The sequence below is a fragment of the Megalops cyprinoides genome, chromosome 12 (genome assembly GCF_013368585.1).
Source record: "Megalops cyprinoides isolate fMegCyp1 chromosome 12, fMegCyp1.pri, whole genome shotgun sequence".
Taxonomy (NCBI): Eukaryota; Metazoa; Chordata; class Actinopteri; order Elopiformes; family Megalopidae; genus Megalops; species Megalops cyprinoides.
In genome coordinates, this window is record NC_050594.1 from 24,166,725 (window position 1) to 24,193,889 (window position 27,165).

General features: G+C 39.6%; 3 protein-coding genes across 3 annotated transcripts in view; 1 reads left to right on the forward strand and 2 right to left on the reverse strand.

Moving 5' to 3' along the window:
* Nucleotides 1-1,401: 1,401 nt before the first annotated feature.
* On the reverse strand, nt 1,402-9,449 carry alkbh1 (alkB homolog 1, histone H2A dioxygenase). Its single transcript, XM_036542298.1, has 6 exons — nt 9,303-9,449; nt 6,528-6,636; nt 6,106-6,268; nt 5,388-5,478; nt 2,517-2,710; nt 1,402-1,852 (listed from the first exon to the last, which is right to left on the reverse strand). The coding sequence occupies exons 1-6, from the start codon at nt 9,438-9,440 to the stop codon at nt 1,402-1,404; spliced, it is 1,146 nt and encodes a 381-aa protein (XP_036398191.1). The 5' UTR covers nt 9,441-9,449.
* Nucleotides 9,450-10,509: 1,060 nt separating this feature from the next.
* On the reverse strand, nt 10,510-17,414 carry LOC118787026 (SNW domain-containing protein 1). The gene is made up of 14 exons (XM_036542420.1): nt 17,390-17,414; nt 16,378-16,531; nt 15,400-15,561; nt 15,119-15,214; nt 14,728-14,834; nt 14,267-14,371; nt 14,088-14,157; nt 13,428-13,493; nt 13,214-13,330; nt 12,975-13,116; nt 12,639-12,741; nt 11,575-11,692; nt 11,310-11,473; nt 10,510-11,149 (listed from the first exon to the last, which is right to left on the reverse strand). Exons 1-14 carry the CDS (start codon nt 17,401-17,403, stop codon nt 10,957-10,959), a joined length of 1,611 nt encoding a protein of 536 aa, XP_036398313.1. The 5' UTR covers nt 17,404-17,414; the 3' UTR covers nt 10,510-10,956.
* Nucleotides 17,415-17,697: 283 nt separating this feature from the next.
* The window catches only part of adck1 (aarF domain containing kinase 1), a 139,015-nt gene continuing 129,547 nt past the window's right edge, over nt 17,698-27,165 (forward strand). Inside the window, exons 1-3 of the mRNA XM_036542650.1 lie at nt 17,698-17,721; nt 22,729-22,868; nt 23,660-23,743. Coding sequence (XP_036398543.1) covers nt 22,737-22,868; nt 23,660-23,743 — 216 coding nt within the window. The 5' untranslated portion in view covers nt 17,698-17,721; nt 22,729-22,736. The remainder of the gene's footprint in view (nt 17,722-22,728; nt 22,869-23,659; nt 23,744-27,165) is intronic.

Genomic DNA, 27,165 nt, shown 5'->3' on the forward strand with positions numbered 1-27,165 from the left:
AGCTACAGACTGCTTCAACATTCGGTGCTTTGCATTTGATGTCTAATCGCCGAATGGCTCAAAAGCAGCCGACTATCACAAGGGGAAAGCATGAGACGGCGCGGAGAACACATACAATTAGATCGTGACGGCTAATCAAAGAGAGCAGATTTATGAAACAAATTCTAATGTCACTTTTTTTTCCTGGCTGGCAATATCCTCTCGACCTATTTGGCAGAAGTGTTCCATCGCCGTGGTAACGGGAACTCCTGATGCGCGCTGGCTCGATGCGTTTGTCAACCTGCGTCCCTCGGGGCCTGTCAGAGGCGATCTCACTCCCACGTTGACACGTCTGACACTGGTTGACCAGATTAAAAAGATTATATACAGCACCCCTGGCCTTTCACTAAAGGTCAAGTCCATTTAGTGTTACTGTCGAGGGTAACTGCACGTGGCAGTGTTACTTAACACAGACGCACACTGCGGTGAAATAACAGGTGATGGCTCTAAAAATCTCACTGGAAACAGACCTGTTGGTTCAAAGGGCAGACGCCTGGTGTTGCTTAGTGGGTGGTTTACAAGACAGAGATAGCCATTTAAAAATTAAAAATAAATAAAAATGGAAGGGTTTGTCAAAATGCATCTAGAATTCATAAGGTAAAGAAGGGAATGACTGAAACGCTAACGCTAACTCGTTTGTATAGATCACTTCTGAATTTGCTTAGTTAATTAAAAACAAGGTAAGCCCTGTGGGAAAGGCAAAGAGCAGGAGAGGACCTGTAATCCACAATAATGCATACTTAACCTTTCCTCTTCAGAGGACAGGAAGGGTATTGATGAAAATGCCATTCCATCTTATAAATGCAGTATGTTGCACATACTTGAGTCTGAACGTTTTTTTATTGATGTGAAGGATGACCTGGTCTTCTTTTTTTTCCTAAGAGGTCTGCCCTTGGTTTGCAATGAAAAGGAAATGAAATAACATACAGACCCTGTATTTCCTAACATCAAAGCTTGAGAGAAACAAGTCTTTCCTCAAGGACATTTTTACCTTCTCAAGTGTGACCTTCCCATCGAACAGTGCAACAAAGAAATCTGATATGATGTCCAATTCTGAGTCTACACAGGGTGTGAGCCAGAGAGTGAAAGAATGAAAGAGCAAGAGATAGAGAGAGATCATGAGAGAGAAACAGAGACAGAGAAGGGGGTCATCTCACATAGTGAAACAGGAAGATGTAATTGTAAACAAATCACACAACACACAGATGAAGCATTTATTAATGCATACTTTATCTTAGAAGTTGCCATTTGCAAAAATAAATTAAGAGAGATGGAGAGTAGTCACCTTTGTGGATAGTGCCCTCGGACAGAACTGATGACACGAGAGAGATTCCTATCCAAAGTAACATTTGCAGATGTTTGTCATGACTCCCCGTAACCATCTGAGGTATTCTTTCTCTTTTTGGTATTGATGTTCTCTCCTCCCTCTGCAGAGTCCTTGCTGAATGTGGACAGAGTCTGTGTGCGGGTCTCTTCAGAGGGAAAGGCCTGTCCCAGACCCAGGACCTGCCTGACTGTCATGTTGACCCGGGATGTCTGCATGTACCTGGCGCACACCTCCCAGTCCTCCTCCTTCACCCTGCGCACCAGCGAGTCCTCCGGGGCACTCCACTCGGGGCCCTGGAGCAGGCAGGGGGGCAGCGGGGTGGCTGCCGGGGTGGGCACGATCCGGGGCACGATCCGGGGCACGGCGTGGTAGAGCAGGCGGCTGTGGCCCGACATCACCATGATGTCACCGCTGTGCATGAACATGGCGGTAGCAGGGTCCTCCCTTTTGGTGCCGCCGAGCAGGAAGACCGCAGACTGTCCAAAACTACCGGGACACCGGAACACACTGACGTCAGGACCACCGGACTCACATCCATCAGCTACTTACTCATCGCAATCTACAGGCCCTCTACAAAGTTTACATCATTAAACAAGCCACCGCTGACATCCCATTTTTAATTTGTGAAACGCTTGGATTTAGTAAGACTTTTGATTACTGCCATGCACTGTGGTCAACTTGCGTGAGGCCCTGATAGAGTCACACGGATAGCCAATAATGCCATGACAACTGACATTTGATATTTGAAAGAATGGATTATTCTTCATCAATTACTTCCAAATTAATCAGACAAAAGTATTTATTGAGATTTGAGGGTTTGAAGGGAGAATATTTTGACCTTTTGATATTTTGCATCCATGTTCATTTGCACTTAAATTCACATTATTGTGACATGTACATTTTTAAAAATGCTTTTTGGAGAATTTTCATAGTTTGCACAGCTTGTCCTCACTTCCTTTTTAACCCACATGAAACAAGATGTCACCTCATGTAACTTCAATAAGCAGTGTAGTGCTATTCAAAATTAATTTCAAAAATCCACAGCTTCAGTAATTGCTCAACACCTTCCATTCCCACAATGCCTTCTGGCTGTTCTCTGTCCAACAGACACACATCAAGCTGCAAAGCCATTCCCACGGTCCACTCTCACCTGAACGACAAGAGGGGCTGGGTGTGGTCCAGCTCTGATTCATCTACATGGATTCCGAGCGACGAATCAGAGTGATAGTAGTTGAGAATCCCCGCCTCTGCAGTGAAACTGGGAAACCCACAGGCGGCAGCTACATGTTTGGACACAGAGTGCAGATCTGCAGGGAAGGGGGTGTGGTGCTCTGCGGAATATGTCTGCAATGACATGTCTGCGGTTACATACATAAATAGTGAAATTGATGTCTATTTGTCCAAGAAACAAATTTCAAGCATTTCAGCACATTCTTTAGAACAAACTTCCTACTGTCTTAATCAGGTGTGTCCAAACTTTTGACTCGTACTATAAGAACAAATTTATACAAATCATACAGTGACTGTGCAATATACACATGATACAAGTTAAGATCAAAGAAATTAATGAAAACAATGATGATAAAATAACTCAAATTAAAAGAAGAGAAATAAAAACATGTCTGGCCACTCAGAGGGCTCACATTTGAAAGCGGCAAAGTTCTTACAGACTCAGATCTGTTGAGATCAGTTATTGTTAACCTTAGGAGCCAAAGCTTTGGAAACTCAGTTTCATCTGATGACACTTGTAATAAAACCAGACAATGGATAATGTAATAACTTTTTATACTGAGAATATAACAACTTAGTATGTTATTGGATAGTTCATGTTAATTGGTAAGTAACATTTTAGATAATGTGATCATTTTAAATTATCATGCAATTACTCTCTAAAATCATAATCATCATGTATGATTCTATAACATCATATGATTATATACTAACTTGATACCTGTAAAATTGATTATTCTTCATATTTCCACCATTTTACAGTAACAATAAAAACAACACATTAAGAAAGTTCTATATCTAGGATGACTTATACTATTCTTTCATTAAATAGGAAATTCACAAATACATTTGGACTACACCACACACTATTAACTACAACATTTATTTATGGCCCCATTCTAAAGCCTAAAGGCTAAAAAGATACATGGTAGATGTTTGGCCGATCCAATGCAATAATTTTTTCACTGACAATGTCATTGGTTTGTTGGATTAGATTATCTGTTGAACGATCATCTGGTAAATAACTGGATCATTTTGACTGATAATGTAATAAGCCATTAGATAACTTGTAATGTAAATGTAAATCACAATCTCTATTCATTAATTCAGTGGTCTAGTTTGCAATTCATTTTGGTTACATAAATGAATTATTCAGCTGATGTAAATTTACTTGAAGGTTTCAACTAGTTTCAACTAAAAGAAACTCTTCAGTAAAAATGAAATGCAATGAAATCTTAATGCTAACTACTCTCTTTAAAGAGAATTTCTTTAAAAATCCTTTTGTCACCATCAATTGTCTTTTGAATTACCTTTTGACTGAAACTTGACAGTGACCTCCTGCAATATTAATGTTAGTGTTCAATTCAAAATTAAATCAGTGCCATTAACAGGCTTCAGAATGGGCTTGTGAACAAATTTTGTCCAGCAACACGTTTAGTTACGTTATATAATTTGCTACAACATATAATACTTCATCTTTTGAAATTTACAGCTTCTGAAATTTTGCAAAACATAACACTAAATCATTACCATTTAAAAAGATTACATGTAATGGAAGCTAATTTTGAGGTAACTTTATGCAGTTATTGCATTCTCAGCTGTTATCAGTTATTATAAATGATTAGGCCAACATTATCCAGTAAAAAACTGTTATTCAATGGATAATGCAATAATTACCTGATAACACAGTAAGTTATTACATTTCCAGTTTCATGTTATCCAGCAATTTATGAACTTGCCCAGTCTCATTATGTCATGAGTGCCAAGTTAGTATGTTATGATGAATTACTATGTTATCAGGTAATTATTAAATTATCAGTTGCCAAAAAGCTCTATCCCTTATAGAGCAAAGATCAAATATCAAAAGCATGTGCTTTTGCAGAAACAGAGGCATTTTAGCTTGTGAGGTGCAGTGTGTGTCTACTAGTGAAGGTACGCAACATGCAACTCACTGCAAACTTCAAAGGATCACGCCCTTACAGAAATCTGTCCACTGCTGTACAAACCCACCCCAAATCAAAGATTTACACAAGTGGTGAAAGCGTTTCCCATTTCACTGTTCCTCTTCAGCTTTCTGAACATGTTTCTGTATTAACATCGAGGCATAAATGTGTAATCGGTGAATAACCGTGTGAGAGCTGTCTCTCCAAACAGCTGAATTAGTCTGTAATGCCTCTGATATTAACAGAGGCCGAATCCCCTCTCCTCTGCCAGAGCCGGAGACTCCGCTTAAAATTCACAGATTGTTGTCAGACATTTGGCAATGTCAAACTGAGATCACAGTTAATGAATCCAGTGCACAATTCCTGACTGATTTAATACGACAGAAGACTAAACACTTTTGTGCAATTAGCATATAAACAAGACAGGCGTCATGCCTGTACAATTAGAGATGAACTGTCTCGAAAGGAGCAAACAACCCTAATAAGATCTAAGAGTCAGTGAATTCCCTTGCAGGAGTGAACTAGCATAAGATGCATGCAAATCACTGTTAATATATGGAATACATTCTCATATTCAATACATTAATACGGGGGAACAAAAAGCAATTTGTATTAAGTGATATTTATTTTGAGAAATGAATAAAGAATAGCTCAGTGTTTTTAGTTGACAGGTCTGACTCAAACTTGGAATGAAGATCCTCATCACCAACAATTGCATAAAATATGCTTTCCAATCAGAGGGACAATTTAGTTAAGCATGGCACGGTACAATGCCTTTATAAAAAGAGAATGTATTCCTCCATAGTATATCAGTGCACTGGATGTGAATGATAAACAAAATGTATTACCTTGGTGTCCCAGTTATAGTGGTAACCTAAAGTAACCCATCGCAGCTTCTCCAGCAGGGTTTTGGGTTCCCTTTTCCCTGAGCCTTTGCTCCTGTGGTGATTAGAAGTTGCATTTTCATCAAGGGAAAGACAAATGCACAATGCACACACTAAAATGATTCAATTTTCCAGGTCTTCCTATTATGCCCAGCAGTCTTGCAGCCATCAGAAACACAGTGGTGATGTTTCTGGCCTGGGGGTATAGCCCAGCTGGTAAATAAGTGCAAATTCATTCAAATGGCTGTCTGCAGAGCTAAGTGCTTTTAAAGCCTTGTTCAGAAAAGCAGACATCAACAAGACACACTGTTCATTACTAAGACTTGTTTATGACTAAGCGCTCATACCACTCAATCTCTGGAACAAACTACTGAGGAACAAAAAGAGCCACATTTTAACAGAGCACTGAGCCTAATGCCACAGAGTTGTGTGCAATTTTGCAAAGAGCATGTGGTCTCCCACTAAACCACAGTAAAATTGCGTGTTTTACTGAAAAGGGTTTTAAGGACTTGTAAGTTTGAAGAGGTTACAGGAAGCCAGTGAAAATGCAACATAACTTGGGAAAAAACAAACACGTGTAGGCAAGTCTGACAGGCTAGGCAAGTTATTTTCTTATTGATTTCTGCAAACAATATGATGGTTGACTGAAACAGAGGCCATTCTGATGAAAGAACCCACCTACCTCAGGAGCTGTGAGCTCTTCTCCCAGATGTTTTCCGTCTCTGCTGCGGTCATGTGCATGTCCAGGTTGCACACATTAGGTTTTTGTGGGTACACCTTCAGGCACTGCTTCACCCAGTACTGCTGTGAACCAGGGAGGAACGGGTTTGAAATGAAGATGAACCCTACAGGGAGATACAAAAACATAATGCAGATTTTATGAAAGTACATCCTTACTGAGCAGCACTTACCAAATGGAAAAACCTTCAAAACTTAATGTATCCACATGTGACTATCAAGGCGCAAAGCCAAAGTAACATTAAGGATGACCAAATAATCACAATGGTTTGGGAAAACACACAAATGCTACATTCAAACTATTTTGAGAAAGGACCATTTGAAATGGAAGAAGCCAGACAGTGTGCTGCTGTAAGATTCACTTACCTGGATATCCCTTCAGACCAAATGCCTTCCACTCTCTGACTGGCTGAAGGCCGGCCTTATGAGCTTCATTCTCACCGACGGCTGTTGAGCTCAGTTCAGTTCTAAACACCTGGCAAAATGAAAAGGTGATAATTGCGGCATTATGTCCAATATACCAATTTCACCTCAGCTCTGCATCACCTAAGATATATCAATACACTTGCTCTGGAAATACACACAGTAGGTACACTGTTAAAAACGTAGATAGATGCTTGCAAAATGCCAACTTAATAAATCATCAATTATGATAATTAATGTAGCTGGGCTCTTTTTTTAATCAGCACATAAATCTCAATACACATCCCTGTTTTCCCATGATAAAAGAGGTTACTTGGTAATTTTTCATAATTAATGATACCTCTCCATACCTTTGTAATACATGATGCTATATGCAAATTGAAAATGTAGCCTTGAATGTGATTATGTTGAAAACAGAGGGCAAGTGTGCCTTCAACAGCAGCGGAGATGCTTCATAGAGATTAGCAGTAGGTAGGAGTAGGTGACTTGGTACATCTGACATCTACAACACATTGCTTGAATGCTGTAACTATAATGATACTTACATCAAAGTATACAAATAAAAACAAATCTGCCAACATTATCACAATGAAAATTCACAATAAATGTACAGAATGATTCACTACACAACCTATAAAATTTACAACACAAAAATATAAATGCATACTATTAAAATGCAGAAACAAAAATCTGAACAGCACATGAAATTCAAATGCATCTCTTCAAAAACAAACGTTTTTCAGAAATATATTGTACACAACTGTGCTTAAACCATCCATGACAGTAATTTTCTTGAACACAAAAAACCTGATTAGAGAGGAATTACATTTATAATTATGCATCAAAACAGAGCTGTGATGATTCAACAAAATATTTTCAAATGACTGGTTTTGAAATGAAGTTAATGAGAAGCAAAACAGAGCTCTAAATACTAGAAACTACATGAACTATAACAAAGGACATATCATTGTAGTGAGAGCATCCGCATACAGCTGAGCCCCTTTAATCTATACATAAGGAATCCCAGGATGTGGAGCAGTACAGGCAGCTTAGCAAAAGATAGAATGATCACTTCTTTGCTGAACTACATGTAATGCATGATAGGAAAATGACAATGAACAATTATGCTAAAATGTACAACAAAACACTTTCATATTCATTTTATGCATTTGCTATCAGTCTGTAAGGTAAGCATTTTAATATCCATTTCATGGATTAACTGAAATGTGCATTTTGCAAGTTGTGCCCAAATCCAAACGTCATTCAAGATGATATCTAATCTCAACAATTCAGCGTTTGTAAACAACATAACCTTTGTAACATGTGTAATTTAACATCTAAAGCTATGCCCCATTTTTGAGAATGATCACCTATCAGCTATCACCTCTGTATATTAGAAAGGCAACTGACACATTGAACTTGTTCTCCTATAACTATTTAGCAACTTTTTAAAAGTTATTCAGAAAAGACAAAAGCAACATAATTTTGCAAGTAAAAATTGCCACAAAATAGTTGGTTATAGCTTGCTACTGTTCACGTCATTTGCTGTTACGTAACATTTAAATAACATTTAATTGGTAACTTCATCTATTAATTTCATTTCCTCTTTAAACCTGCAAGCTACAGTGAAGAGATTAACATTATGTATAGGAGGTGGTGGTGGGTGACTTAGGAGACACTCCGCCGTATAAACACGCGTTTCTCTCAGGAACGTTTAATAATTTAATTGATTTACAAAAACACAGCAAAACTTCCAAGGCTCCATAGACCGCCTATTGTGATCAAATTACAAAAGACAGGCCAGGTTTGCTGCCCGCTGCACATTTGGCTTGACCCAGCGACTGATCTTTCTAAGGTACTGCAATTGCCTGGAAAGGTCTGGGTTTTCCTGATTTGGACCCAGGTTATATGTGACCCATATTATAGGTGTATATAACCGTTTGCTGGTTTATAACCATGTTAGTGTCTTTTTCTTTAAGAAGAGGAAGATGGAGGATACGTGCTTAAGGGACTCCATGACTGCTCTGATGTGCAACCAAGTAAATCACACTTGTAGAGTAAATGCATCAAAGGCACTACCAGGATCGTGACGCAAGTACACTAATAAAAAAGACAAACCTCCTTGCTGCGACATAACTTAGCTGACCATCGTCATCCACTGCATGGTCAAAAAATGCTGATGGCGTGGCTTTGCCCTAATTACAATTAATCTCTCAAACTAACCACGTAGTCAAACTGACCTGCTTTCAGCCCTAGTTAACGATCAGGGATGCCAGGTTTGCTTTTCATAACCAGTTTTGCACTTTGGTCTTTGAAAAGACTAAACATTGTCACTTTTATTTTTTTTTAAGAATGGCTAGACTTCAACAAAACACACTGGCGTAGATTTTTTTTAATCAGGTTGTCACCCTTTTACTGATGCTATGCAGGTCAAACTTTCACACATAGCTTAGCTAGCTACTGGCTAGCTAGCTTACGTTACCTCTAATAAATTACTGCAAAAGTACCCAATATCAAGAGACTACTTTCCGAAAAAACAGACAACATTTTGCCGGCATTAGCCAACTAACGTTAGCTATATCCAAAAGGGGCGTCAGTGTGTTTGGAAGAAGAGATCTCTAGCTAGCAAGGAGAAAGCTATCGTATAGCAAGTTAGCTAACCATCCACCAAGCGCAATGTTCTAAGCGGAATGTCATAAACTGGTACACACAACTGACCTTTTCATGCTTTAAACCTTTTGAAAAGTCGATCACTTCGCTGAAATCAGGCGGTGGATTTCTACGCTTGTAAAACTTAAACAACTTCCTAAAGGCATCTTCCCCATGCTCCAGCATGGAGGCTGCCATCTTTGCCATTTTAAATGAACTTTCAACTCGGTGAGACCCATAAACAATATAAACGGACGCATTATATATTAATCACTTAAATATACCATAAAATAAATATCGCTACCACTTTTAGTAATTCCTCTTCGTGAAAACAAAGAACAATATAGCGTAATTTTCATTTAGTATTCTGCGTGGTATCAGCGCATTTTCACCGATCTTATATACAAACATATGGACTTTAACCTGGAAGCAACATCCAGTTTGCATAATGATCAGGTATTCTACAGATGTCATGCGCAGAACTGATCCCTGCAGTAATTGATGCAATGGCTGTTTTGAGCGAATATTTTTAATAAAAAAATGACACTATTTGTTGGTATGACATTGTCACTATGCTAGCCAGCCGAAGGGTTAATGTTCTTCCTTTCAGATTGTAATCCAACACATTGATGCTGTTGCAGTCAAGATATACATTAGTGTCAAATTTGTGATGAGTGGATTGCCATCTATCTCCTTGTACTCCGCAAGGTAAATTCATAGCCTAGCATAATGGCATTTTGTTAAGGGTTGTTAAAACTGCGAATGTTTGAAATGCTGTATTTACACTAGCCACACAGCTAATTAAGATACGCCACCGAGCAATGTTGCGAGTTTTCACGCTATAAACACAGGAACTGATTTCAGTTTTCATTTTTCAAACACCTTTTACTGAAATTATCTTAGTCTTTTACAGGGCAAAGATAGGCTTCCACTCAGGCCTCTGTGAGATTGTGTTTTCACACTGTGGGAGGCAGCGTGCACCCTATTAAGAAACCACCAATCATTGAAGGTGATGGAGCAGAGTTATGGCTCTGTCGAGAACCACTGTACAACAGCAATTACAGATGTCATATCATGTCTGCATGGGTCTTGGTACATTGTTTTAATGTCACCAAAAAAGGAGTTATTTGAAGAAATGTTACACAGGATGTACCCTGCTTAAGATTTGTGAATCTTTGTGAAGCTTTGTAGCAGAAGCTAAATCTTCTGCTACAAAGACAGAAATCGACTGGCTACCGACTCAAGGTTCTGTTGTTGTGGACACAAACCATTATATGAATAAAGCCCTCATTTTAATGTTTTTCCACATATGCAACATATTTATTGTGATACTGTACATAAAATATTTGTAAATATAATCTACCTTGGTATACAGGTTTATTGCCTTTCTACTCAAGAAAGAAAAAGCAGGAACAAAACTCTGGTCATTTTCATGGTGCTTGACTTAAAGGGAGCTTAACTACAGGAATGACATATTTGACAGGTGTTTTATTTTGCTGACAATGCAACACAGGGGTATACTTATAACTGCATTTACATCCAGTACACTGACAGCATGTAAACACCAATTCATTACAAAGCAAAATTAGCCAATAAAAAAAAGAATTCAAGTTCACGGTGTTTCCTGTGTATAAAATCTGAGTACGTGTTAAAAGACAACGATCACCTACACTGTTTTAGACCCCACCCCCTTGGTAGAAAAGGTGTGAAAATCACAAACACTCTACTCCTTTCTGCGTTTTTTGTCGTGGTCGTAATCCTTTGAGCGCCCGCTGGTGGATGGCCTTTTGGATCCACCATGCTGCTTAGCCTCCTCCAAGAACTTATCCAGACCGAAGGGATCTTCCTCAAACTGAACTGGACCATCTCTACGGGAGCTGTGGTCCGCTCCAGAGAATTCTCGGTCGGGTACGAACCTGAAAACAGACATCAGGTGGCATGTAATATTATGATTACTTTTCAACATTTTCCATTTAAGGAAAAAAAAGCAAAACTCAAATTTTTTCTTCCATATTACTCCATACGCTCTCAGACAATACCACTTTAATACCATTATGTATCTTCATGATACGTTACCTGTTGCTTTGCATGAGTGTGTCCAGATCATCCCCATACATGTCTTTGTCTGCATTCTTGCTGGGCCTGTAGATGTTCTGGGCCATGTCTCTGCCGCTCCTGAAGGGCTGGTCATACACGTTGTAGATCTCATCCTCTCCACCGGCAAAACCGCTGTCCATGCCCTGTGGTCAAGAGATTGGACACATTGAACATGCTGGTTCAGGCTGACTATCCTCCATGACCGGTCTAACCTCATGTTTCCATGGCAACACTGCCACTGTACCTTGCTCTGGTTGAAAAGGCGCTGGTCGTACTGCGCTTCGCTGGAGGGCCGTGGATTGGGCTGACCCAGTGCGATGAGCTCGCTGATGTCTCTGTCCTGATCTCTCTGCAGCTTTGACCTGTGTGAACAAACACAAACCAAGGCTATGTTAAAACACATCTGAGCAACACAATCCTCCAAATTAGGTACATGAATATGAAGCAGAATCTCAAAAGCTGTGTTGAATATAGTGCCAAAACCCTGCCATCAATAAAAGTAAGGTGACACTTTCCATTTGGATGATTTTAATTTGTCTGCAGCCTGTTCATTTGGATTACCTATTTCTTCTTGGTCGATTGCTCTTAACCTGCATTACATATTCTGCAATGCCAATGCTAAAAATTTAAATGCATTGAAAGCTGAAACAATATGATAAAACAAATCTCATCTGTCCTCATTTTAAATGTGTACAGTTTTCATCTTTTACAGCCTACTTCATCATCCAGAATTAAAGTAATTCTTTACCGAGTATACTTATCATATTACCTAATCATTACCTATACTATATATGTTAAATAAATACTATTAATGTTAAATCCCTGTATATTCAGAGAAGCAAAATTTGGCAGAATGGAGGACAGCAGCAACATGTTAATGAACAGCAATGAGACAACTGTTCAGTCATGCAATTTAGCATTGAACTGTTTCTGCACCCTGAAAACTCATGAAATGATTGAATTATTTTGTATTTATCTAGCTTATATGAAATGTATGTACAACCATTATCAATGGGCAGTTATAGTTACTGTTCTAATTTCATTGAAAGCTTGACAATGGAACACACACTTATGTTCAACACCAGTTCTGAACTGTGATCAGATTAGTTTTTCCTAATCACATAGCTGTTCCTGATTGATTTTTGAAATCAATCAATGTGTATGGGTATATATATATATATATTACACACACGCATATACAATAACATTTTTATGGTCACGGAAGCACAGTATTGGAATTAGATTAAGCTTTCTTCTCATTAGCTTTGCCTTTGAGCAATTGACTTATGTGTTAAAAAGTACATATACCTCTTATCGGGGGCAGCTCTGGATATGTTCCGGTCATGTTGTCTCTCTCTCCTTCTGTCATGACGAATCTCGTCACGCTCTCTCGCCTCTCCGTCCTCCGCACCTGAGGAGAGGGGGAAAACAATCAGCTGGGAGACCGGTGTCAACATGCATCTGTTACCTTTTGTGCACTCAAACATAAAGGGGACAGACAGCTTTAAAAAAATGACCGTTATCCTTTATTCCACCTGTGCCGCAAAGCATGTGCCCATGTGAGTATTTTAAGAGGGATTTTCTCTGCACTTGATCTGTGTGGCACATGGTTCAGCTACATTTTCCCCTGTTATCTGTACGTGCCTTTATCCCCATGGCCTTTGATGCCAGCTCTGCGATCTCGGGCCATCTGAGCCAGCTCTCTGAGCTTCTCTTCTTTTTTCTCCTTTTCTTTCTGCGCCATCTTCTTCTCCACCTGTGCACGCATCTCCACTGCTTCTCGAGCCTATGGGGTCAAACAGTGCACATGCATTAATGAATCATGTCCCTGTCAAACAAACCCGTTAAAGCAGACCAAGTTTTTCAAGGTGTATGGAACTCACCTTTCTGTCTGCAATGTAGAGGGCTTCGGCCAGCTTGGCAAAGTTTTCGTTGATGTGAACTGTTTGTAACCCCCGCCCATCAGCAGCTAAACGCTTATCTAGAGGGATCGTGTACCCCTAAAAAAAACAAATTCAACAGTGAATTGATGTGAATAAACTGGTTTATGTCAAAATTGCCTTTCAACTCTTAAGGTTAATATAACTTCAGATTTACCTTAGCGTTTTTCCAATTTGAAATACATGGTGGAATCTTCCATTCCTGTTGTTCCTTCACAGTCATCTGAAAAGACATCACACATAAGTACTAAGAAAAAAGTGGCAATGTTCAGAGGCTGAGACCACTTAGATGGACTGACTGATTAATGCATTTTGCCATCTAGTAGTATAACAACATTACTGTTATTTCTCTGTGAAGTCGGTTGCTCTATCAGTCGATAGGTGAGAGACTGGGTTTTTGGGTGCAATCAAGCAGCTCTATAAAATGGCATTGATAACTTGATCTGATGGAGGGCTCCTATGTAAAAAAAAAAAAGGATTGCCACCTTTGTTTGGTTTCACGTTGGTAAAAATGCTGTTTGCTGCCCTAAATGTGATGTAGCTTCTGCTCTGAAAGAAAGCTCCCAGCATGCAAATACACTCTATTGATCTGTCAGCTCCCTTGTTTTGTTGAAAAATGAAAACTGCAAAACCTAACAAAGGAATAAAGGAATTTTCTCCAGGAGAAGGCAAGAATTTGAATGCCATTGATTCACTCCATTTCCACAATGGTATTCAAACAGTACATGTGCAATTGCCCTTCAGAGAAAGACTTTGCTGTGAAAGAGCAAGTTTCGACAGACTTCACTTCATTACAAACTCATCTGAAAAACTGTACCTTTCTGCTCGGGGAATGCATTACAGGCGCAGGGGGGGAGGGAGGTCCACGAGGAATCTTCTTGTTGATCCTGTAACATGAACATTTACATTGCATGAACCTCTGCACAAGAGGGGCTTTTGTCTCCTTAAGCACACAGAAAATGTTCAGTAAGTGACAACCAATAATGTTGCACATACTTGAAACGTGGTGGTTCCATGGGGTCCTTCTGCATCTCCACCATCCGAATAACCCTCTGCTTGGCGCCCGAGTTAAATGCAACTCCCTGCTGTGATGGTGTGTACCTGAAAAAGAATGTAATGTCTATCTTAGGATTTAAGTCAGGGGAAAAAAAATCTGTATTGCATCTTATTACAGTAAATGAAAAGATATTTTAAAAATAAACAGAACCAGAAAGGTTTGTACTTCAAAACACTCTGTTCAAGGGAACATTTAGAAACGGCTCTCAAAATCTGGGACCGTTTTATTGCTAAGTATATAAAAGGGATTCATACAGTCTCAGGGCAGATGAAGTTTTACCAAGCAGTAGCAAGCCTTTCATGACTCAACTGTTAGTCAGCAGTTCCAGAGGCAACAGAAGGCTGCTGCCGCTTTGTTCTTCACAAAGACCTGCGTGTGTTAGAAGCCTTGTGTCTCTTACCTGATGTACTGCGCTGGAGCCTGCTTATCTGCAGCGCGCACAGGCATGGCGGCAGCTATCTTCTGGGAGACCTGCTTGTCAAGCGCTGCTCGAGTCTTCTCTGTCAGCTACACGGGAAGAACACACATTCCCTTTAACACTTTGGGGTCAACGTCAGCTCACATTTGATTCTGCTCACATCTGATAAAGTATCAAAGGAAACGATAACCAGTGATGCACAAACCAGTCGAATTCCTCCGACATTTACTTGCTTCCATCAATCTCAAGACCAAGTCCTTGCAGGAACAAGGGGTGCTTTGCCTTTGACTGCAGCAACACTACAAAGCTGGGAACTTATCCTTCTGAATAAACCCAAAATTTCCTCTTTGCAACACTCCCCTACAGCTCTCACCTCTTTGACTGCGTCTTCATCTGGCTTCTGAAGTTCTGGGTCATCTTCATTCAAGACTTCTTTTGGAAGCAGATCTGTGTACTTGCTGTAAATGATCTGCAATCGAGAGCATGATCAGGCAATACTTGTGAGTTCCTGAATTTTGCAAACACAATACTTTAAATAATTCTCGTTTTCTATCTGCCCATATACCAACACGAAATACGCACTATATGAAATTCTGAATTCTGCAAATCTCTTGAATACAGAAGAAGAAATTGAGAGAAAGAAAGTAACCGCACCTTGTCCTTCCCCTGGCCTTGCCGAGCAATAGCATCATATTTGATCTTCCCCTCTGAATCCACTTGAACTGCCAGAGCATTGGAGGTCTTCTTCTTCCTGCCCATGTCCAGGGGGAATTGGGCCACATGGATCTCTGGGAAAGCACCTCCATCCCCAAAGTCCTGAGGCACAAACATCAGTGTTACTATCAAATGTAACCAACAAAGAACAAGCAAGGCTACTGTCAACCCATCTATATAGAGGATAACCTCAGAATCAAGGAGTATATGCACAAGCATGACACCCAGTTTCAGATACAGCTGTCATTCTGCAATTGAAATCTTCTTACTGACTACAGCCTACCATGTGCATCCAAGAAAGCTGAACATTTTAGTATTATTTTAAAACACAAGAACAGAGTCTTGAGCAAATGCAGCTATAGACTTCTATAAAATGTCAAAATTCTGTGAAGAAACATCATGATCAAGGATCAGTGGAGCCAATGTGGAAATGCAGAGCTCATAAGAGGCAATTAAGGAACAGCGTTATTTAGCTAGCATTACTCAATGACATTCAACTGTTTGTTACATTTAAATACTACAGTTAAAGCCAGCTAAAGGGCAGGCTGTACAATTAAACAGGATGGGAGAGATACAACTGGAGAGCAATCCACTTAAAAACACTTTCAAACAGAGATGCTCCTTAATGTACTGATATTTTAACTGGTAGGCTGGCTGGCTGATTTACCGAGATTGAGTAATTGCAGTATGTAGCCATTTTTAAATGCCACGTATGGGGTGGTGGGAAAATAGAGGCAGAGTGAAAACTATTTAGCGGCACATGGGTTGCCTGGGTGGCTTAAGGTTTTATATTAGAACTAGCTTCTCGAAACAAGCTCCTTGTTATGGGGCATTTTCAGAGATTTTCAGAGCAGCGAATAATTTATCATGGTAGAAATGTCGGCTGTTTACTTTCTGTAAGGATGTTTACACCCATACCTCCAGGGTCCGCGGCACCCAAGACTTTCTGAAGCCATATGGGGGCGGCTCTCTGCGTGAAGACACCAGTGCTGTCGATCGGGACCTCTGAGCTCGGGCCTTCTCCTCTGCCTCCAGCTGATCCTGGGACAGCTGCGTAGGCGCTGGTAGAAAGCTGCACATACCACATCACACACCGATTTGAATGTTAGCATAACATGATTTCACTTCACTGTCTTCATCATTACTTCTCTACATTATCCGTTTACAAATCCAGACATTAGTAACTCCAGCGACGAAACTGGCTACTTAGACATATTAGCTGAAGAGAATGCTAACCCATAGCCATCTCGCTAACAACAAGTACCTTTGCTTCAATGCAAAATCCAAACCAGCTAGCTAAACAGTTACAATAGGAATTAATTACATGTCGCTGCCATGCCACAATCAAACCAGCTACGTTCATTTACATTACTTGGTTAGCTACCTAACTCGTCAATATATGATCTCGTTCTCCTGCTAACTAATCAGAATTACTTCAAGCAGCACTGACAAAGAACATTTGCTGGACATTAGCGAGCAAACTGGCTACATAGCTAACGTGTCGTATTCAGTGTGGCTCCATGGATTAGCTCCTAGTTCGTGCAATCAAATGCAGGACCTAAATTTATCTTGAAATGCCACTTGAAATTGCCAAAATACAACACAGTGTGGATACGTATCCATTATTATAAAAAATACAGCTCTTATAGCTAACCAATTATACATTCAAAATGCAATTTAAAACCAGAAGCGTCTCTCGCCAGCTATGTGACGCGAGAGACTTGCTAGCAGCTTGGTCGTGCGGCCTAGTTAGAGAACAATACGACGCAATCAGTTAAAATGATTAAGTAGCAATTAGCTGTACTGCAGCAGAGTGATTATATAAATAAAAGCAATACGTGTTGGTGTATTAAGCCGCAACAACATATTTTCAGTCAGCAGGCTTTTTCTACAAAAAAGACGGGCGAAACCCGCATTACATGAAACTCACCTTGCTAGCGACATCTTTATTTTCCCAGTACCACTTCCGATTTCGTTTGACGTCACATAGCCGTGTGGCATATTGGGTTGTTGTTTCAATTTACAAATTCATATCTGTTGTTCAAATTTCTGAAGAGGTATCAGATTTTAAATCGACTGTTAAGTGTGTGACAGGAAAAAAATTTCGCTCTGAAAGGGGGAAATTAAGAAGCGTGGAAGCGTCGTTACTTTACCGGCAAGTTTCTTAAAGCCGCGTAAGGTTTAAAAACTACTTTACCCGTCATGCCTTGCAAATCCCCAATCAAGAGGATAGGGCGAGAGTTGAGAGGTCAGTGGAAACCGGTGAGTAACGTGAACTTTCAAATTAAATTGAGACACCTTGCGGGAATTATTTTATAATCTGTGTTGTTTTTCAGCTATGTGTCGTTAAATATATAGCTATACAGTTAAGTTTCATTTTTAAGATAGCTAATGTCCTTGTTAAACTAGCTAGATAATGATATCTATCTTCTCCAGCCCGGTCGTTCTCCCGTTACAATGTTACAAAACATCTTGCATAATCTGAGTTTTGACAGTAATAATCAGGTATCTTGCTAGATACCCTATGTTATGAAGAGTGTAGACGAAAAACCAGCCTATGTCAAATAACACATATGTATTGACAATTCCGAGATAGGTATTGTTTCACGAGACCAATGGTAGGAGGCTTCTGCAGGTTAGATGTCAAGTTCATGCGTATGGTGACTTTCTCCTGTCACTTAGATGGTATGCCAGGCTTTGATCATTTAACAGATGTGATTAGAAAAAAATGAATTGCATCACATTATGCTTTTAATGCTGAGTACGGTTTCTACCTAGTGAAACCAGCGATGCGGTAATCGCATTAACGTGATGCTTTATTGACTGTTTTGAAGTGACTGGCTAATAGGCAGTCTATCTTTGTAAATGCCTGATACTTAGCTACCTACGGTTAATCGCGTACTGGTATGGAATCTCACTTAGCCTGTTGTGTGGTGTTATTTGTGTACATTTCTCCACTTGATTTTCTAATTTCCAAGGAAAAATGCAGCTTTTCCATTAATCTGTTGACACAAAGAGTATACCTATGTAATGGGGCGTAGTAGGCATATTCATGCACATTCACTATTATGAGACATGTGGATATTGGAATAGGCATAGAGGAGGAAACTTGTTCAGACATCTCAAAAGGCATATCTACACACACATACGCACGCACATATAATAAATATGTTGACACGCGTATCAGGGTGAGGCTGTGACTTTATTTTAATACACTTAATAGTAAAGTATTTTATGGTGCTTAGAAAGGAGTGCAAAAAAAATAACCCTCGTTTCACAAATGTGTTGTGATTATTGGGATGAGGAATATGAATATGAAGATATCAAACTGTTAACCTATCAAATCTGTCAGGTTTTGCAGCATGTTTTGTACAAGTTGCATAATTTCAAGCATTGACAGGCAAGAGTTAATCACCAGCTCTGGGAGCTTTATGCTTCTCTGTATAAATCTGAGAGATTCTCTGGCTCCTCTGGGGCTAAATTTGTTTCTCACTGTCTTAAAATTCAGAATCGAAAGCTTAACTGGAAGCACCAATAACTACTTTCCAAATTGCTTCACCAATGAGTTTTGTAAAAATGATCATACAAGTTAAATCACCTAATAATCATTAAGTTTGCCCTTTTGGCAATATGTTTAACTCAGACTTTCTCCGAGGCATTTGCCCCTGTTGAAGAAAACCAGAGATCCCTTAGGCATGCAGAGCCCACACCTGATCTGTGCTAAATGTGCAGGTATTGCTTTGAGCCAACATCAAGCTGTGCATCTAAAATCTTCTCACATATAATTTCCTAGATAATATCAGATGGGGTGTAGAAAATGTATCTGTTGCTAAAAACAGCAAGACAACTTTTCAATGTTAAATGTGGTTCAGCCTCCTGAAGTGGCCATCTCTTTTTACAGTAAAAAAAAAAGTTTTTGATGAGGTTGTATGCTCTTTTCTTTCTGAATACTTTGAAAAATTATTTTGGAAAATATTTTACAAAATATCTAGAAAATGGTTTACTTAGATTGATTTACAGTGCACCTCTTTATTGGTGTCCCTTAACATAAATGAAAAATGGTCCAAATATTCTCTTAGTCATCAGAGGTCCAGGTAGGACTCTGTTTGTACACCTCACCCATTCCTCCCTAGATGTTTGCAGGATTCCATCAGCCCCTCTCAGTCACCCTTCATGCCAACCAACTGCCATTTGTCTAGCACATTTAGATGGGAAAGAGCAAAGGTCATTCCGTCATGCTGATGACATATTGATGACTTGCTTATGACCCTTGAAAGCCATTAATGACTTCTTATTCTATTCTTTGAAGATCTGTGGAAATCTCTAGCCATAAATACACATAAAGTGAAGCCTTTTTAGTAGACACCTCCACTCCTAACTTCCCACTACATACATTCATTTCACAATCTTGGAAAAATATTTTTATGGGGAAATTGCATTTTCAATAAAAAGTTGATTGAATATTTCAGCTCATGGTTTGAAAACAAGTCTGTATATTATGCTCTATAATATGTGTAGTTTAGAAAGAGAACAGAGTGCCATAACGGCAGTTTGAATCATTTTGCCATATCTTTATGCACAGATATTGTGTGCAGGACTTTTGTGAATGTGATCATTGGAATTAGCATTACATTTTAGGTGCTGCCCACAGCTTGATCAATTCATGGCAATTCAGTAAAGGTGGCATACTCCTCATATTGTTTTGTGTTCAATTCCACTTTGTATTCCAAGATTCTTCTGCCAAGTGGAGAGAATATGGTTCATTTGGAATAGAGAAATCACAAGATTGTGCAAGATCTTCCAAATTAGACCGAAGCCTCGAGGTGGTATGGCGCTATCTAATTTCATTATTGATCTCTGTCCCATTCTGCTCTGGCTGGATATAGTTTCTTTGAACGCTTCCTCTGCATGATGTCATATGGAATCAGTCTTCTGTCTCTGACTCTTCTTAGCTTCCTTTGTACTTTCCCAGCTATTCCAACACTAAGGAATAAATATTATTGTGAAGATGACAATAAGGAATTGTAGTTCACACATTTTGGTTTAGTCATCATCTTAAGGAACATCCCTGCTTTAAACAAACTTCATTTTGGTACAGTCATGGCAAAGGCCATTTGAAATTGTTTGAGACAATTGCTGTTAACAGCTTACAGAGAAGTAACATCTTCCCTGACCAACAGTTTTTTTGTTGTATAATGGCTAGCAATTTTGTATGCAGTTTGTTTCTCTATTGCCCTGGTCTTTGATAGAGCTCTCCCATTGACCCATTCCTATCAGCATCTCTGACTGAACAAGATTATATCTGACATTTATGGAAAAATGTTCACTCTTCAGTGTCCATCACTGCTGACCATTAAGACTAAGGGAGCAAGATCTCGGAGAGAGCTTTGTAATAAACATGGGATGCAGTCTCATCTTCACTCCATACCATGTTCACTCTGCAATTTTATCAGCTTTTTTTAATTTCTTGTCTTCAAACGCAATGGCATAGCCTGCTTGTACAGCAGCTGCCTTTCCCTTTGAAGAGGAAGTGTGCCAAATCGCTACCATGCAAAAGAACAGTCACATGAAATACCCTCCTCCCTTTTTTGTGGTAAAAAGATTGCGAGCAAGTCGTCTTGTGATACATTTATTGAGAATGTGAGCTTCGCGTTTGTGTTGTAGCCACTGAATAGGAGGAGTTGACCTTTCACCATTTTGATCGATTTCTTTCCTCTGATTTCTAGAGCAGTAAAATATTTAAGCTGTCAACTCTGTGTTATGTTTTGCTGCATGATACACTGTCTCATGCATTAAATAATATAACTAGGTGGTCTGACATAATTCCCTCTGGATTCTTCCTCTTCAACTTCCTGTTCACCTTTTTGAGTTTGGCCATACTTTGCAGAGTTTTGTGAGCTACAAACATAAATGACATAAATGATGTATAAGGAGTGTACGTCAAGGACACTGGCTGAAATTCAGTTGATTCCAATCTGGTTGCATTTTGTGCATGAAAATCAGTTGGAGTTAAAAATTGCACCTAGATACTACCTCTGAGTCCACAAGAAACGTCAAATGCAACTTTGAACTGTATAGCGAGCATGCCCAAATTCACCTCTGGCTGTCTGAATGAAAAAGCACACTTGCTTGAACTTGAGATGCAATGAAACATCTGTATATTCTGTTGACCAGACCCATAGCATGCTTCTGTATGCTGCTGCACTAGAGCATGCAATTTATTACTGTCATGATTGTATATTGTGTATTTTATCATTTTTATGATAAAGTCTTCCAGATTTTTCTTTAGCCAACATTTTTGTTTATCTTGCTCTTTCTGTTATTCAAAAATGTATTATCATTAAAGTTTGTATTTACCCCCCTAAAAAGTAAATATAACATTAAAAATAAATAAATAAAATGAACCAAATGTAGTTTTTTCTCACAAATACAAATTTGCCTAGAGTGTGGAGTGATGTCACTTGTTGTAGCCTTTGGCACAATGAATTCTGGGATATCAGCACATGCCCTCTTTCTTGATATCTATGCCCATGTGGGCCTGGCCAAAGGGAGCCATGGAGGGCAGATAAAGCCTACATTACTGGTTAATGAAAGTTTGGGACACCTTTGGTAACCTTGGTAACGTCCACTGCTCCCTCTGAGGGGAGGTGTATAGGCACACAAATAAGGGGCTTGATTCATATTTCTCATGAATGATGATCTCTGAGGCTGCGCATAGTGTTCGGAAGCAGGTTAGGTACGTCCTTGCGGATGCTGGTGGGCGATGGCAGCCCTAATAGGCTGTTAGTGGGTATCAGACCTGGCCTGGGACAAGCAGGAGGGGTTGGCATTGCTGTAGCCCGTGTCCATACCTTTGCAGCCTGACAGGGTTGCTGAGGGCTGTGCAAAGAGCAGAGGAGATTGTGCCAGGGATGTTAAAGGGAGCGTGCTTACCAGTGGGGATCCTTTTGGGGCTGCCGGAGGCCATGCTTGCAGTATCTGAGGGAGATTTTCCACCTGCTGAAGGTTTTGGTCTAAATTTGGCGGCTTGTACTTCCTTTCACTTTTCACTAGTTGCTTTTCAGTTCTTTTACCTGTGGTAAAATAGATAAGTAATTGGTCTAACTTGTCATTTTAAGCGAGACCTTCCTTCACTGTCCAGTGGTAAATATTTGTGAAATATCCAACCCAGAATGCCAAGATTTAGATCTCTCAGTATAGCTGGTACAATACGTGTCAAAAGATGCACAGTAGTTTGTATTAGCAGAAGTACACTTTTCTACATTGCAGTGCCTCCCATGGCTGGACGGCTGTTGAAGGTGTCCTCTTTGGCCACGGCTGTGTTCGCCTCCTCTGGATTCTATCTGTACAGCAAGCATGTGGATCCCAACGACATCAGCTTCATTAGATTTGGAAGGGCTGCAGCCACGGTAAGGCAGCTGTACTCGCGTGTGGGCACATTATCAATTGCAATATTGTGATTATAAGTAACCTATGACCCTCTCTTGCACTACAAACCAGCACCAAAAGTAATCATTTCAAGTAATGATTTCATTTTATATTACCGGGGTAATTTTCCATTCAAATTTTTCTGTGAAGAATGTACTTTTGTTGCAAACTAGGCTATCACTAGCTCTTGTGAAATTCTGTTTCTGGCAGGGTGAAATATACAATGGAATGGAAGCAAAAAAAGCAAAAAAATCGTAATGCAAAGTGCAGTACTGTTTTTTTTCTCTAATTGCTACCTTCCATTTCTTATACCTTGCCTCACAAACTGAATCCCTCACTTGCCTCCCCAGGTAGCCTCAGACTCTCTTCACTGTGTAGATAAGCTGATTTATAATACTGCTGATCTGTAAGAATCAGCTAAAGGAATGGATGAGTCTGAGGAAGGAATGACTCTAAAATATAGTGTAGATGTGTAGAAAATCACAGGCTAGTTCATGTCTATTATAGTGAAAAGTAAGTTGTTGAGATTTAACTGTTCTTCAGCTATACTGAAATTTGTCCCCATTTTTACACACTTACCCAAAGTGAAAGCTACTGCTGCCATACCCTTTCCTTGGTGCTTCCTGAAATCTTTTTGACTGACTCTCGCTCCAGTGATTTCCTCATATATTCCTTGTGGGATACCTTTGTTGCAGGCTAAATAAATAAAAAAAATGTCTGTTAATGTCTTAGCACATTTCTTATATGTCATTATTAATTCTGTTAATTTTAGACTGCTGTTATCAGCTATGACTACATGACATCCCTCCGAAATGTGCAGTATGGGACTGAGGAGTACTGGACCCTCAAATCCAAGGTAAGGCTTTTTATCCAAGCTCTGCTTTTACATCAAGCAGATTAGAGATGCTGGAGATCAGGTTAAGGTAATATGGGTCTGTCCTTTGCCTTCATATTTGTCACAATGTTTTCATGTAATGAATGATAAGGGTACCTCACTGTATCTGTATAAAATCCAGAAAGGTTCTTCAAGTGAAAGTGACAGTACAAAAAACATGAAAAAGAATGAAAGTTGTGTATCAGTAGCACTGCAGGTTTTTTTTGACAAAAGGTTTGACAAAGCTTGCTGGCACATACTGCTTTTACTGATATCATATTGTATGTGGGGTCACTTCAGACAGCACATACTCCCTATCTTGCTATTTGTCAGTGAATTAGATATTCAGGTTGTACTGTTTCCAAGCCTTTCCAAATCGCTTGCTTCCCTGCTAGGATGTTATCTTCATTTGGTCAGCATTATACTAATGCTACCCATGCTACTGGTCAGTTATCTAGCTTACACTTCTAAGATAAGATGAAATTAAATGCACTTTGTAATACCATACATTTTGAAAAGGAAAATATGATGTTGTCGAATGTGGCTGCACAAAAGAACTTCTGTGACAAATTGGCCAAAAAATTTAAGAAGAGAATTATTTCATATTTAATGTTTAGTATTTGATATTTAATATTAATATTTTTTGTATTTTTCTAGAATTTGTATGAATGGATAAATTTGTAAGTGGATTTTATTGAAACTATCCAGACAAATATTCCATTGATTCAGCCAGAAATTTCATTAAAAAATACTATTGGGTAACAGTATTGGAATGGGTGAGAACATACACCCCTGAAAATAACAAATTGACTTAGGGTCTGGTTACCTATCTACTATGTGATATCGTCATGTCACATGCAAGAGAGCATCCACTTCTTATGTACAAATACAGAGTGTAGATGAATTTTATGAGTTAAGTTTTGGTTGTTCTGTCAGCTGAGATGAAACGGAAGGCTCATGTTTTTGCGCAGAGCCCAGGGCACAGCTCCATAACTTTCTCCATTACTGGCTTTCCTGATACAGAGAGCAGAAAAGACAGTGCAGAAAGACTCCCTCCTGGGGAGTGCTTTCAGACGCCCGACCACAACCTCCACACAGTATGACTAAAACGAAGAGTCAACACACACTAGTATGGGGGGAGGGGGGCTCTGCTTGCACATTTACCTCCCAAACCATCAACCCCCCCTGTTTTTAATTTCCAGAAAGGACCTTCTTTGCTTTAATGTGTGCCTGATACACATCACAACGCAGCTCTGACCTGCACTACATTCTTTCTTATATTCTGCCAAGATTAATACAGAGGTTTTTGAGTATTACACAGAGAGCTGACAGGGTCATTAAAAGTTCGCTATCGATGCTTTGTGTAGACTCTGCCTGTTTGAAGGAAAACTGCTTGTCTGTAACATTCACAGCAGACTTACTGCCCAGCTCTGCGGTGCTGATGTACCTCCAAATGCATTTCTACAGATACCTTCAACTGTTCAAATTTTTATAAGCTGTCTTAACAGATTTTTGCAAATCGTGAAATTACCTAGACCACTGCATGAAAGGATTTTTTTTGAAAAGAGTTCTTTGTGGTTTCTAAATTGCATTCGATGTCAGAGCAGTAGGATAACAGCAAATGCTTTAAAACTGTGATGTCAAAGAAACATTATAAACATTTTCCTCTGCCACCCCTGCTACTTGACCTATTTAAGTGTTCTCTGCTCCATCTCTGCCAGTAGGCATTAACAACAACCAGTCATACTTTCAAGGATTGCGTGACCTTTATATTTCTCAGGAAAAGTGGCGTTTTACCTGAAAAAACTTTGCCTCCTACTGTAACATTGCTTAGGTTGGACACAAAGTACTGGCACACATGTACACACACACACGGGCCCGTACACTTGCGCACACACACAGCCATGTGTTTTAAGGTAATAACTGTAAATACCATGTAACATTCGTTTTGGCATTTTCCCTCCGGTTTAAAAGGCCAGCTTCCAGCAGTAGCTTGTAGATGCAAAAGACCAGTGACCTTTAAGTTCACTTAGTGTCACGTGGTCTGATAAAACGGCACGGGCCAGCAGAGGCAGGTGTCAGAGAGAGGCGCTGAACCCTGAAGAGCAAGGTTCGACTTGGCTGCCCCGGCCCCTGTGCAGGGGCGTGGAGGATAGCACCGTGCCTCCCCCCGGGCCCCCTGTCAAGCTTGGCTACACACAGTGATTAGAATTAATGCAAGCTCCCTGATTTAATACAGAGAGGAGATTTGCTCCGTAATTATTATGAAGTCATTGGTGTGATGCAGTTCAGTTGTTCACGTGAGGCTTTTTAAGATCATTATAGCATACTTCAGTCAGAGTCATTATTTGTGTTTATTAGGGGCAGGGCAAATTATCAAAATGGATTATAGTATATACAGAGTATATTTTTTTGAATATTTTCATCATGTTGAATAGTATGAAGCACAAAATACAAAACAAGAAATACAAATATACATGTATGTAAAATAATAATAACACTGAAATATTTAGTTTGGAATTCAGTTAATAAATTTAATGATTTCCTTCTAGTGCCATTGTCCTTGCCAAATTGTGCTAATTTGAGTTATTAATTTAGTCTCCTCAATAAAGCCTCATTCTCATTTATTTAGTTACCAGTTCCCTGAGTAGTGATGTCCTACCTTCGTTTGGTTATTGGGAAATTTTCAAGCTGCAGATGGTGTGAGTTCATGGTTTTCCATAGGCAGAAAGATGCTTCACATTGAAATGAGGAAACATTATCCTGAACTAAACCTGTGAATGTAAAAAAACACCCTGGAATACTGTAGAGGAACTTGAGGAAGCTTGCAGGTGTTGTGAAATTGTAATCAGTGATGTGTGTTGGCACTCCCTTAAATAGGATCGTTCCACACAGTTGCACGTTCCCAAGGTCTTAACAGATCGCACGACCTGTTCATTGTTCATTTAAAAGCTTTACTTCAAAGCAATTAAATAGCAGCACATGAAAGTACCGTGTTCATTAAGGTTGTAAGATATATCGAAGGCCTTCCTGAGGTAATTATGATTCCCCCCCCCCCCCCCCCCCCTCCTTCTTTTCCATTCCTTCTCACATCTTGCTGTCTGCATTTACAAAGTGGAGTAATTGAGTCGGCAGGGGTACATTGCATGGCTCAAAGAAAGCGATCATTTATGGAAATCAGATATGAGTCCAGTATTTGTCATAGACAATCGCATTGATCTTTACTCAAGTCTTGGTTTAATTTGTAGGGCTGTTAGCTTGCCAGAGTGAATAAAATGCAACTTTCACCTTGAATGTTCAAGAGAGGGAAATTTCTATCGTGAGTTTGACTCTCCAGATCGTAAATTAAATGGTCTCCGATGTTTTGCATATTCAGTGCCACGGAGGCCTGGCTGTGTGATAAC